The sequence below is a fragment of the Muscardinus avellanarius genome (assembly GCF_963383645.1).
Source record: "Muscardinus avellanarius genome assembly, chromosome: 6".
Taxonomy (NCBI): Eukaryota; Metazoa; Chordata; class Mammalia; order Rodentia; family Gliridae; genus Muscardinus; species Muscardinus avellanarius.
In genome coordinates, this window is record NC_137791.1 from 120,547,912 (window position 1) to 120,562,187 (window position 14,276).

General features: G+C 40.5%; 1 protein-coding gene across 5 annotated transcripts in view; it reads left to right on the top strand.

Annotated features, from left to right (window-relative positions):
• PPARGC1A (PPARG coactivator 1 alpha) overlaps positions 1-14,276 on the top strand; it is a gene marked incomplete at both ends in the record, with an annotated part of 675,280 nt that overhangs the window by 570,505 nt on the left and 90,499 nt on the right. For 3 of the 5 annotated variants that reach the window (XM_080697397.1, XM_080697398.1, XM_080697399.1), the window contains one exon: positions 10,705-10,884. In XM_080697397.1, the coding sequence (XP_080553523.1) occupies positions 10,705-10,884 (180 nt within the window). Of the gene's footprint in view, positions 1-5,534; positions 5,583-6,558; positions 6,700-10,704; positions 10,885-14,276 lie in introns of those variants that run through there. The other 2 variants (XM_080697400.1, XM_080697396.1) reach the window with 2 other exon arrangements.

Genomic DNA, 14,276 nt, shown 5'->3' on the forward strand with positions numbered 1-14,276 from the left:
TTGAAGCAATTAAGGTAAATGGTAAATAAGAAGTAGATTCACAAATATGGCCAAGTCGTATCTCAAAATCATATTTAAACATACTTTTGTCTTTTATTCATGTTGTTCAAAAGTTTATTTCTTGCTTTCACATTACATTTTGTTGTAATACATAAAAATGCTAGAAGTACATTCTGAGGTCTACATTAAGATAGAGGCTGGCTCAGTTCCTTAGGACTATCTGCAGGAGGGTTTGGTGGAAAAACGAACTATGTGGCTGAGATTGTCTGTGGAAAGGAGAGCTATGTAGCTGAGATTGTCTATCATCTATTGTTTATTAAAAAAAAAAAGCTGGGCTTGGTGGCGCACACTTGTAATCCCAGCATTCAGGAGATGGAGACCTGAGGATGGTGATTCGAGGACAGCTTCAGCTACTTAGTGAGCCCATTGCTACTGAGCAGTGAGACCCTATTTCAAAAAATAAAGAAAAGACTAAAAAGCAGGGCTGGGGGAGTAGCTCAGAGGCACAATGCTCCTGGGTTCTATCCCCTGTTCCACACACAAAAAAAATAATAAAGGAAAAACAAATGCTAGGAGGCATTCAAGTTGTTCACTTTCTCCAACTTGTTTCCCCAAAGGTTCTCTGTTCACATTGACGTTGTGGATGGTATAATATAAAATTTAACTGAAGAGTTTTCTAGAATAAAAATCTTTGATATAACCTACTCTGCTTCTAACTTTTATGCCCTATACCATCTCTGCTGTAAACCAGAGACCCAAAGCAAGCATGTTTTCAGAGACTGATACGGGAGAGATATCAGGATCAGTGGGTCTCTCTAGGAATTAAAAGCAAGCAGTGGAAGGTTTGTTATCAATGATCAACTTTCAAAATGTTAACAATTATCTGAGTGTGGTGGCGCATGCTTGTAATCCCAGCACTCAGGAGGCTGAGACTGAAGAATTGCGGTTCACGGACAGCCTCAGCTATTCAGTGAGGCCCTCCACAACTTAATGAGACCCCGTTTCAAATTAAAGAATAAAAAATAGGGTGGGGGTGTAGCTCAGTGGTCAAATGCCCCTGGGTTCCATCCTCAGACCCCCAATCTATCTATCTATCTATCTATCTATCTATCTATCTATCTATCTATCATCGTCAATTGTGGGCAGTCTTCTTGCCTTTCTGGAAGAATGCTCCAGGCAGGCAGAATTCCCAGGGACACTTGTTTACAGTTATATTGACCCTTTCTGAAATATCAAGTTCCTTTTAGGGTCTTTGATGAGCCTTTGATTTGAGGATGAATATTATGAATGAAACTTTACTTCTACTAGAAAGGCTTTCAGGGATAGGCTTGCTCTTTTTAGTTGCAGTTTAAACCCTTACCTGCCATATTTTTCTCAGTTGCGAAATGGATACACAGATTATGTACACTGGGGAGTTTTGAGGACTACTTTGACAGAGATCTGGTATATGAAGTACTGATCTTAATGTCTCGCCCAGGCAAGCTTAACTATGTATGTTTTACTCTCTACTTTTGTTTTCCTTGAAAAGTTTAGCCTTGAGTTTGTTCCTGTGTAGTTTATGGTAAGCCTCTGATAAGTGGACAGAGATATTTATTTTCGGGGTCTTTACTTTAGTGCAGCCTTCTATGCTCACTTGTATATAATATTGACACCAAAACCAATTGTTTTTGCTTTTGCCTATGGGATTTGAATTTGAGTGTTTGAGTTTTATTTTACTTATTTCTTTTAACAAATAGAGAGTTGCCTGAAATATAGAATGTGGGATCAGCATGTAATTTAGGGCAGAAATGGGAAAGGAAACCCAAAAGTTAAATACTTTGCTATATAATTATGCTTTTTTTGTGTGTGGTACTGGGGATGGAACCCAGGGGCATTTTACCTCTGAGCTACAATCCTAGCCCTATTTTTTAGTTGTTTTTATTTTTGAAACAGGGTCTTACTGAGTTGTGAAGGGATTTGCTAAGTAGCTGAGGCTGTCTGTAAACCATGATCCTCTGGTCTCCACCTTCTGAATTCTGGGATTACAAGCGTGTGGCACCACATCTGGCTATAATTATTCTTATGCTTTTTTTGTATTAGGGATTGAACCAAAGGACATTCTACCTATGGGCTACACCCAGCCCTCCTTTTATTTTTTATTTTGAGGCACTGCATAAGCTGCTGAAGTTGGCCTTGAACCTGCTTTCTGTCTCAGTCTTCCAAGTACTGGGATTATAGGTATACACTACTGCTCCCTGCTCTCTTGAATTATTGAATCAAATTAGTCTATCTCTCTCTCTGTCTTTGTCTCTGTCTCTTTCTCTCTCTTTCTCTCCATCTCTCCCTTTCAAACTCAAGTGATAGGTTATCTTGCCTCCACTAATGTAAGGACCTTGGAAAATGTTAACAGACCTACTGAAGGGAGAGAGATTCCATGAAGGTGGAATGCAGGCTTTGTGTAGATATACAACATTATAGGCACCTGCCGTATGTTAATAAATACCTCTTCCTATTGTTGAGACAAATAGTGTTGATTTGGGTGTGTTTGTGATCAGTGAAAGGACCTTGTACCTAAACAGAGTGTGTTTTAAAGTGTAGAAGAGAAATTTGGGTATTGAGCAAAATAATATTGCTTTTTTTGTTGCCAATTCTCTTCCATTTTTAAGGGCTGTCATCCCCCTAAAATTGCCAGCTCCCTTGTGTCCTTGTCACATGCCTTCTTGGCAGTCCTTGCGATGCATTGCTGTGCACACAGTAAGGTTTCGATAGATCCCTGTTGACTGAAATCAAACATTTGGAAATCTTGGAGTCAGAGTGGTGGAAGGAGTGAAAGGAAGGGTGAGGGCAGAAAGGAAGAGAAACAGTCAAGGCAGAAGGGGAATTAAGTATAGGAACCACCTGGGGACCCAGAAGAAATCAAGGTTGGTGAACAACTAACAGTTTAAGTTCTCCTGAGAAAGGAAAAAAAGAGAGTGGACAGAAGAGAAATTTTAATATCAAGAGTTAATTAACCAAGCTATAAGACCTTTAAAATATCCCTTTCCTTAGATTTATAATTTTGAGTCTTAAAATCTTATCAGGTACTTAATTTGTCCCAACAATCTGTTTAAATTTTGATTTGTATAGTCATGCAGATTTAAGGGGAGAGGATATAATACACTTTAGATCATAAGTCCTTTTAAATGTTTGTTTCCCCTCTAAACAAACTATGGTGGTGAGGGAAATCATAGTATATAAGAAACCACCTCTGGCTTAAGTGGATATGCTGATATAATTTTTTAAAAAGTAAAATTAGATGGCAAAAAAGGAGCAGGAAAAACCCAAGAACACAATGTGAGAAGGTTGAAATATAAAAAAATAATAATGCAGCATGGACTAGTGTAAAGCATGTCTTTGAAAGGTATGAATAGAATACTTTCTTTACAAGGTGTGATGGATGCCTTAGCACTGGATGAAGACAAACAAAAGTATCAGTGACTGTCACGATGCAGGACCACTTGATAATAATTAATAAACGTTGACTCCTCTTAGCCAAATGACCAATATTATTTCACAGTTGACTGTGTTGAGGGTAGAGCCAATGACCTTTGTCCTGATTTTTAATAATTTACTGAAGTTTTACATTGTTAAAATATAATTGGAAAGAAAATTAGTGTGTCTTTGTGGGGAGTACAGAGTAATGCCACTAATTACATGTATGGAAGCTTTCTCGATGTTGTATTTTCCTGTTCTTTTTTGATTTAGAAAATTAAAACTACAGTAATTTTCTGCTCTCGGTGAGAGGGAAAATGTTCCAGTGAAATGTATTCAGCTAACTTAAAATGTCAAAGCTGTTGGCCATCTTTTTATGCCCAGTAATGACAAACTGTCAATTTCATCACATTATTCAGAAATTTACTAGCAACTTGTTGCAGATATCAGAGTAGACAAATCTCTTCTAATATATGTGGTCTGAAAGAAGAATGAATCTGGAGATTTTATTTGGTTTGTTTTGTATTTCTTTCTTTTACTTTATTGCTGGAGCACATTAATATTTCAGATGTGAGTTGGGGAAAAAGTCACTCCTTTTTTTCCTTTATAAGGAGATGGACAAGAAAACATTAAATTAACTTCAGTAGAATAGGAGTTTAAGTTAATAATGCTCCATAAATTATTTTTGGATACCTCGGGATTTTTTTTTTTTCGGACAAACTATTGTCAAGTAGACAAATTGAACTAACTTGGAGATTCTGTTGGGTTTGAAGTTTTTTGAAACAGCTCTATGTATAAGGATTATATGCATGTGTGCATCTCCCTGGAACTTGGAAGGGTTAAGCCCAACCCCTGTAATGTTATGGGAAGTGTTCTTCTGCTGTATCTAGTGCCTTGAGTTTGTTATGTATTAAATATATAGTGTCATCATAACACAGTTGCACCTGCATGGGCCCTCGTTGTCTCAAGGTTTGAGCTGGAAAATAATAAAAAGCAAAGCTCAAGAAATGAATATTTCTGCTAATAGTGTGTCAGTATTTCCCCTTCACTCCATGGACATTCTTGATATCAAGCACAAACTGCACAACCCATGCCACTAGTGTTGGAATCCAGTGTTTATTCAAAAAGGTACCCTAAGGCAGTTAAGGGGAAACGCTCCATGTATAAAAGGAGCCACTAGAGATCTGAACTGTTCTGGGCACAGCAGCCGAGACTGTATTTACTAACATTTGCTTTCTGGGAGCCTATGAGAGAAATGGAAATAATTAGAAGGAACCTGAAAGGATGGGGTTTTGTGGCTGGTTCTCCTTATATGGAGCAAAGGAAACTGCAGTAACAGTTCGGGAGCTGGCGTTTCCTATGGACACAGGGACAGCCGATTTCTGGGTGGAGGAGTTTGTTTATACCTTAACAAATACAGGCTGTTTTGTTGATTAAACAGGAAAAAAATGCCTCATTTGCTGCTTTCCAGCACTCCCCCAATTAAAAACTGTCTCATTAAAATGCATCATGTGATGAGGTTTTTGCATTAGTCCCAAACTGAGCTTAGGTCCAGCCACTCGGAGATCTCAGAGTCCATAGAGAATACACATTTTAGCTGAGAGTCTGGTTACTCCGTCATGAAACAGGGAGCTTTGCCACTTGCTTGTTTTGGAAGAAAAATAAATTAAAAAAAGATTGCAGGGGATTTGGTTATTATATGACCAGGGCTCCGTTTAGAGTCTGTGGCATTCAAAGCTGGCTTTAATCACAGCATGATGCTGAAAGCCTCCAAAAGTCCAAGTGTTTCCTTTCTTTCTTCTTTTCTTTTCTTTTTTTTTTTTTTAAGCGTTACTTCACTGAGGCAGAGGGCTGCCTTTGAGTGACGTCACGAGTTTGAGCAGCAAGCTGCACAGGAGAAGGGAGGCTGGGTGAGTGACAGCCCAGCCTACTTTTTAATAGCTTTGTCATGTGACTGGGGACTGTAGTAAGACAGGTGCCTTCAGTTCACGCTCAGTAAGGGGCTGCTTGCCTGCATGAGTGTGTGCTCTGTGTCACTGTGGATTGGAGTTGAAAAGGCTTGACTGGCGTCATTCAGGAGCTGGATGGCGTGGGACATGTGCAGCCAGGACTCTGTATGGAGTGACATCGAGGTGAGCTGGGGCTGGGCTCGGCACTGCAGCCAGGACCGGAGCTTCCCTCAAATGCAATTATTCCTGTAAGGGGGGATGGGCTTGGGCGAGCAGAAGAGGCAGAAAAGTAGCCTGGGCTGGCGGGAGGGAGCTTTTGGATGGAATCTCAATCTTATCTTAACTCCAATAAGTTTGCTATTTTAAGGAGGCTCCGAGATGCCTTTAGCAAATCAAAGCTCAGCTGCTGTCATCAGTAGCTGTTGCAGTTCGAAACTCTTTCCATGAGCCTTTGGCTCTGTTTCTACTCATATGCAATATTTATGCTCTACGATATTGATATGAATCAGAAGCTGAAGTCTTTCCATTGGCGTTTAGTGGCCTCCTTGGCAAAAAGCCATTTCTATTTATAAGAAAATGAAGACAAAAATATTAAAATGGATGTGTTCAAATATAGTTCGTTTTGACTCTAGTCTGGATTTTTTTTTTTTTTTAACCCCCTCTCTCTCTGTTCATCAGACAGAGAACTTGCAAAATCCTAAATAATCCTGCTGGGCTATTTTAAATTGCTTTTCCCATGGAACACGATGTGGCAGTGCTGCTTCCTTTAAAACTCCTGTGTGTGTGTGTGTGTGTGTGTGTGTGTGTGTGTGTGTGTGTGTGTTTGAAAGATTTGGTCAGCAAATTACGAAAGAAAAAAGTCTTCTAGTACAAGGTTTTCTGTTTGCGTTGGTGGCAAGGGGAGCCAATGGTTAATTTTCCCTGTACCTCGGAGAGCTGCCTGAAGCCGGAGAGAGAATAGAGTTTATGCAGGACTGTGTGTGGAGCTGCTTGCTGCTTGGGTAAAAATAGACGGCAATACATCAATTCCACAGTCTGTGTTGGCTACAATTCATACGAGGGGCAGGGAGGGGGGACACAAGCAGTTTCCTCGTAATCTCTGGAGTCTAGTTGGGGGACAGAGAACCTCCGCGGGCGTGTTTGCATTCAGCACAATGGAATGTTCTCGGGAAGTTTGGGCAACTTGGGAAAGGAGCGAAACTTTCTGTGGACTCTGCTGAGATGGACCCGAATTGAATTGCATGAAGGATCGGAGCTGCTGACAATGAGCCTGGCAGAGGCCTGGGAGTGCTTCCTCTGGGTAGTTGGGGGCATGTAGGGTAAGGGGGAGGATCGAGTGGCACACGTGATTTGATTAAATAATATGTTCATGTGGTGTGGCGATACACATCTAAAGTGAAAATAATTTGGCCGAGGCCGTCCGCGAACGCATTTTTCCTCTCTAGTGAGCAAGGCATGCCCTAGCTTCTTAACTCTTTGCTGGGTTTGGGAGCGTTGGCTCTGGTTGCCCTCTCTTGCTTTGGCAGACTGTATCTGTGGGTTGTAATTGTTCTTATCTTGTTGTGATTTCTGGGGAAGGCAGGATAGATATGAATGAGGCATATGTCCTGCGGCTATTAAGAGTCAGGGTTCTGAGTGGCTTCAAAGTCCTAATTGTTGGGGTAGCTGGAGTGTCCTGTGGGCGGTTGTCTGGCTGCTACCGTGGGTCTCTGCTGCTGTAGTTTCATTTTCCCGTCATGTATAATTCCTGATGCTGCTACTTGATTGAGGAACTAGCTCTCATTGGAAATCGAGAAGGTTTACTTTAACTGTCTGCATTCTTGCAAGTCATTTTCAAATAGTCATCCAAGCCATTCAGAACAGTGGCCTTTTGTCTTTTTTTTTCTTTTTTTCTTTTATTCTTAAGGAGGAGAGGTCTTGGGCTAACTGTCGGGCAGTGGATTGAGACGTAGGTTGGCTGTGACTGGCCGGTGTTTGCTGCTCTGTAGGCAGCCAGCTGCTACGAGCCCTGCCTTCGTGGCAGCCACTCTGGGAATCACCTCCGCCAGTCTAAAATATTAGAGCAGCAGGTAGCGTGGGCAGCTTTCATTTTTTGAATCATTAATGTTTGCTGTCATCCTAAAATGTATTATGCCCTTTTACACATAATGACAGAACAGCACGTTGGTTAATAAAGGCCCACATCACTGGAGGTACTCAGAGTCCCCGGTGCTTCACAGTTTAATGAAGGTGATGTACAATAAGGTTACTGAGATGGATAGAGGCAAGTCACGTGACACACTCCTCTAAGACTGTCATTCTTTGCAGCCCCTCCCCACCTCCTTCCCCCTGTCTTGACTACTTTTTTTAAGAAGTTCAGATTCTTTTTTCATTAATATAATTAATGTGGCCGACTCCACTTTTTCCTTTCTCTCTCTTCCTTTAAAATTTACCATCGATGGCACCAAAACCTCCAAAAGGTTAATGGAGAATTATACTTAATTATAATGATTCATTATCATCAGTGCAGTTAAGCTAATTTATTGTCTGCTCCTTAACTAAAAGAAAAGTCTGTTGAGGTGAAATAACGTACAATAATTAGCCTTTTGTGTTTAGTGACTGCTTTATCCTCTTAAATCTTATTATAAAATTAAGGCTACAGTTGTGAAATTGCTGTCATAGTTGCACAGAGGCAGTAGGATGTGTCTGTGTAATTGCAATAAAGCACACCTGTTACAGATGTATAGGGATATCATAAATATCGGTATCAGATGAGGACAGTTACAGGGCTCACGCTGTTAGGTCTGGCATCGTCCAAAGGCCAAATATAAATTAATAACAGGAGCACTTGCTACTACTAATGTGGTTTAGATTAGCAGAATAACGTGACATCCAAAAACACTAATTTTATTAGCATGTCAACACTGGCAAAGGGATAGGTGTTATTTAAACCATAAGAAAAAAAGCAGAGAGAGAAAAAGAGGGAGGGAGAGAGAGAGAGAGGAGAGAGAGAGAGAAGGAAAGAAAGTGAAAGACAGAAGTGAGTATATATATAATATATATATGATAGAGATATATGTCATATGTATTATAGTAAAATGCAACAACTGAACTGGTCTATTGAATATTTTTCAAAAGGCACTTAAGAATCCACAGTTCTGGAAAGCGAATGGGTTTTGAAGAAGTCATGCCTGGAGAAGGCCTTAGAAGTTGTCTACTAGTCAGTCAGGGCGATGCTTCAGTACTCCAAAACATGATTCCTGCACTCCATGACAGGAACTTAAGGCAGGGTGAAACAGCCTAGATTTTCTAGCTTATTTTAAATTTTGATACTATTTTTGTTGTTTATGCTGAGAAAATTTTATTGTTGTTTTGTTTTAGTGGACTATCCTCCAAGAAAATCCTAGTGTGTTTTGCACAGTTGACAAAGTTCTCCCTTTGTCTATGAATTGAAAGTGTTGAGGAAGAATTAATAACTGTGTGTTTGTGCTTTGAGCATAAGCCCTGTGGGCAAGAATGAAGCCTGGGTGGTGCTACACCCATAACAAAACTCGAACATTATACAGGGAATAGATCTGCTCTTCAGCCCAGTCTCCACTTCCTGATAAACCTAGTCAGGTAGAGTGATCTGTAACTTTGAGATAAATCAGATAATAATAATAATAAGAAAAAGTCCAATAAAGTGATGAGGAAAAAGTTTCCATAAAGAGAATAGCCCTTTCTGTCTCTGCCCACTGTTGAGGCTCTGGCCAGAGCCTGGTGGTCTAAGAAATAACTGCAGTGACCTGAAGGCTCCTCTCAACCTGCTTTTACCAACTGCTGACTCCATTACCCAGTACTGACTTCTCAGCGTGTGGCTTATGATCACACTGCTGCATATGACCCGTGCAATGCAGCTGCCAGGGATGATAGGGGTGCTCGAGAAAAGAAAAATCGATCTGCATAAAGCTTATTTTATTTAAAGTCTGAATGCCAAGGGAGACCTGCAGCTTCATGCTCAACTGCTGCATGGGCCCGAGTGGACAGCATCTTCCCTGACCTTGGAACGTAGAGGCATGAGGGCCTGTTTCTGAGTGTGAGACCCTGATTCAACCAGCTTGACTTTCAGGTAGATTACGGTCTTCATGGTTCTGACATCCCCAGGGCCTTGCAGAAGTTTTTTAGGGTTCTTTGTAGCATGTGTATTAGAATCAGTGGTTAGATGGCCTGCATAAGTTTAGGAGACCACCTCATTGAGAAGGGGGTCCACTTTCCTTGGACAGCAACAGAGTGGGGCCTTTGAAAGGGTATCTACCCCAGGCAAGGAGGTGAAAGGAGATAGCAGTCCAAACTGGCTTTGGGGATGGTGGCCTAGATACAGTAGAGGATATATTAAATCTCTCTATATATTGAAACCATGTTATAACTCTAAACCAAAACAGTTATTTTGAATTCACTTGGAGCATAATTTTGACATATCTAAAGAATGAACAAAATATAATTGTTGTGGACTATTGTGGTTTTTCTTCTCTGGGTATTAGGTGATCCCAAACACACACACACACACACACACACACACACACACACACACACACATGCACACACACACACAGAGTTTGGATGTTATTCATACTCAAGTTATATAATGACCAACATACGATTTTATTTCTTTATCTCAAGAAACTTGCTTTTGACCTACTAAGGATGAAGTCCAGAAACTCATAAAAAGTCAAGTGAGAGTAAATGATTTAAGTAACAATTCCAGAGAACCGTAGATGAGTCAAAGGACTTGCATCATTAGTTGCTAAATGAATTTTATGTATTAAATGTATAAAAGGCATATAAATTGAGAAAGTTTTTCTAGTAGAATTCTTGTGTTCTATTTTCCACTTTGCAATCGTATCTTCAGTGTCTATTAATGTGTGATGCTAATCCCAAGGTAAAAACAAGCTTGTTTTCGTCTCTCAAAAGAATTATAGTTCAAGGATAGAGAAAAATTCTGCAGATAGTTTGCCATAAGACAGTTTGAAAATTGGTAAGTGCTAACCCTTTAAGCAGTAAAAACAAGTCTTGCTGATTTCTGACTAGAATCATTAGAGAAAACTTCCTGGAGTGAGGGTTTAGAGGTTTAATTTTGGATGGAATAAATCAGGCAACGTATCTTCTTGAAGGCAAGTGAAAAAGAATTTAGGGTGTTTTCCTTGGTGATTAAAGTTCCAGTGGCCAGCTTTGGTAGTGTCGTTGAATTAACCAGGCTTAATTCCTATCACATGCTATTGCAGTTTAATAAATTCCTAGAGCTAATGCGAGCTTTTTTTATTTTCTCTTTTCTTTCTGCCTCTTGCAGTGTGCTGCTCTGGTTGGTGAAGACCAGCCTCTTTGCCCAGATCTTCCTGAACTCGATCTTTCTGAACTCGATGTGAATGACTTAGACACAGACAGCTTTCTGGGTGGACTCAAGTGGTGCAGCGACCAATCAGAAATCATATCCAACCAGTACAACAATGAGCCTGCAAACATATTTGAGGTAAGGACCTCCTTTGGAGAAGCTCGCTTCGTTTTGACCTTGGCTTGGGCCAGTCTCACACAGTAACGGGCCTGGAAGCATAATGAAGTCCTCTCTTGCTCTCATTCAAAGAATTTTCATCACAGTTAGACACTTTCTATTTTATGAAAAAAAGATCAGTATTTGGAAAACAAGTGAACTTTTTTTTTTTTTTTTAGAATTAAGGGGCTGAGAACTGACAACAGAGTGCATTAAACTGTGTTGAAATACAAGGGGTTGTGAAAGAATTAGGGACAAAGAAGAACAAAAGTCTAAACCTGTTTATTCCTATTTCCCACAGAGACAGATTGAGTGTAAATGGTGCCTGGTATAAATTAATATTGGAAAAAGTCATTTCTTTTAAACCAAGGAATTAGTAGCCTATCTTTATTTTTTTTACCAAGTACATGAGTAGTGTTGATTATTGCTGTTATTTTTTTTTTGGTTCATACCCCTAATTTTATTGAATAATGGAAACTTCTAAATTCAACAAATCTCATATATACTTATTACTTTATCAAAATTAATTTACCCTTCAGTAGTGAGAATTACCTCCCAGACTCTAGATGCTTAATATAAGTCTACCCTATAATAATGTTAACCTACTACTATTAAAGTGTTACTTAGAGAAAAAAAGTAATTTTTTTCTCACAAGATCAGCATTAATTCATTTGAAAATAAATCATTGATTAAAGGGACAAACAGTGATGTGTATGCGGACAAATGAATAAAATTTGCCAGATTAACTAGTTTTAATATTAAAACTGGCCATGTAGGACCATTATCATCGCCTAACATTTTCGGAGCACCTGCTCTGTCCCAGACCCCACACAAAGCTTCTGTTACCCACCAGTGAAAACATTTATTGGTTGTCTTCAGTGTTATTTGGCTAAAATCCCAAGTCTTTAAGAAAGTCAATTTTACAATAATAATTGAGTTTTTCTGCACAGCACATAGAAGGTGGTAGAAAATGTTTGTTGAATAATGGGGATGTGATGATTATGGTCATGTTGATAGCTATAATAGAGAGAGCAGCGACCAACACGTTGGAACATTCCTACTTTCCACGTATTATCTTTCACATTCCTGGAAAGAACCTATTGTCTAGGTAGTATTATTATCATTCTTTCTTGACATATGCAGAAACTGAGTCACAGAGAAGTATAGCAATTTTCTTCAAGTCACACAGTTGACAAATTTAAAGAGTCAGCATTTGAATTCTAAATTTATCTGAGTTCAAAATCTATATCATTGATAAAAATAGGGAAACAGTAAATTTGGGTGATAGCCATCCTTTAAAAAGGCAACTAAAGCTGCTTCTTTGCTCACTATATTTAAAAATAGAACCGAATAATTTCTGTCGACCTGGGTTGACTTTGGAGGCACTCATGGCCTGGACCCTGAAGGTGTTGTAGGTTCTGCTCATGGCTGAGATTTTGTAATAAATTGGGAGCATTAAATAGGTCTTAAAAGAATGTTGAAGATGAAGAAGTAGGGCTATGGAGCTAGCACCAGGTGGAGGAAGCCCTGAAGGATTGTGGTTAGATATACTTTCCCAGGCTTCTCAGCCGGGTCTTAGAAAGTTCATGTGAGGACTTGGCCGGTTAGAACTAGTAAATTGAACATTCCTCGTTCAGTACACTTGTCAGGTTACAGGCCCATTCTAAGTCATGCAGCATTAAATAAACAGTACTTTTAAAAATGTCCATCTCTATAGACTTCTTATCTAAGAATCAATCGGCTGTTCCATGTTGAGCAAATGCCATGCATTTTGCAGATGATGGTTTCGGAATAAGCAGAAGGCGGGGGATGGTGGCACGGTAGTCAGTGCCCCCCTGATGGAGGGCTTCTAAAAGGACAACTTTCTCCACGACCTCATGTCCCCGTACTTCGTGCGATGGGATCTGCGGGAGGTACTTCCAATTTATATCTTCAGGAAACTTGGCTCAGCTAGTCGGGTGTCTATATATAGATGCTTAATCTATGCAGTGAAACTCCTTTTGTTTCCCCATATAACTTTCTACGGCTGATAGAATTGTTTTCAATGTTCCAAAACACAAGGTTCGTTTCATTTAATCTCACGTTCCGTCATCTTAAGCCAGTGGTTCTCAACCAGAGGCCCCGGGGAACATGTGGCAGTGTCTAGAACCATGTTTGACTTTTAAGGGGCAAGGTGGCCCTAGTGGCATTTACTGGGTAGAGACTCAGATTGGCACACGGTACCTAGCAATGCAGCTCGCCACAACAAAGGACTGTCTCCTCTCAAATGACAGTGGTGCTGAGGTTGAGGAGCTCTGTTTGTTTAAGTCCCTGAAATCCCCCTTTATGAAGAGCAAAAGATGAATTGGTCAGATGGCTGAGATAAAACAGAGTGAGATACTGGATATAAAGAATGAGAAGCCACATAAAATTACTGAGATGCCCGAGGCCTCCAGACTAATATGTCAGGTATGCTCTTAGTGACAGAGAGGAAGAGTGAGTGTTTAGCTGAGTCCCCATTACGGGTTCTCTGATGTCACAGGACCATCCTTCTCTGTCTAGGCAAAGGGTAAGGTCCTATGTGGCAATACTGTTACAAAGAGCAGCAGCGTCAGGAGCATTTGCATAGCGTGATGACACGCTACCCTTTGCCCTCTAGTGTTGAGCTCAGATATTTCTTCAAGAATGGGAAAAGAAAGTGTGCTCTGAGCTGAAGTGAAATTCTAAAAGTGAGTCTTTCCCTGCAAAGAAAGCTCATGCGCAACAAAACAGTCTCTGGATGACCACAGCTTTGTGTCGCCTCTACCACAGCAGCATCTCAGGGAAGTCCTTTCCCGGGGCCACATGCTCCTGTGGCCTTCTCACCTGTACTGCCCCCAGGCCCTGCCTCATCAATTTTGAGAAGGCTTTGTCCTTGAATGAGCTAAACTGCCCTGCCTTTGCTGACCTGCCAGTCGTAAGCACTAACTACCTCTGGTTCCCAGCACAAAATAAGGCAGTGAACAGGTAAACACTTTCCCCTGACTCCAGTAGTGCACTGATGATGCCCCTGGACACGGGCCATGGGCTTTCTGAACTCTAATCAAGGCAGGGAGTGAGGTGAGGGGTAGGGCAACGGGATGGTAGAGCGGCGTATGTTACAGCTTTGGGGGTTCCTTGAGATCTTTTCTATTTTTGCTTTTTCTGCCCATTTGTATCTAAGTTTAAATTTTATGGGACTTCCCAAGCAGAAAATAAATGACAGCAATAAAAAGAATGAAGTTGCATATCATAACTCGGGAAAGTGACTTCTGTGTGGGGACAGGGCTGTGCCAATGTGCATTTGTACATGTTGGTTGAGCAACCAGATCCATGAACACCACTGCCTGTCCCCTTGCACAACCTGTGTTTGGATG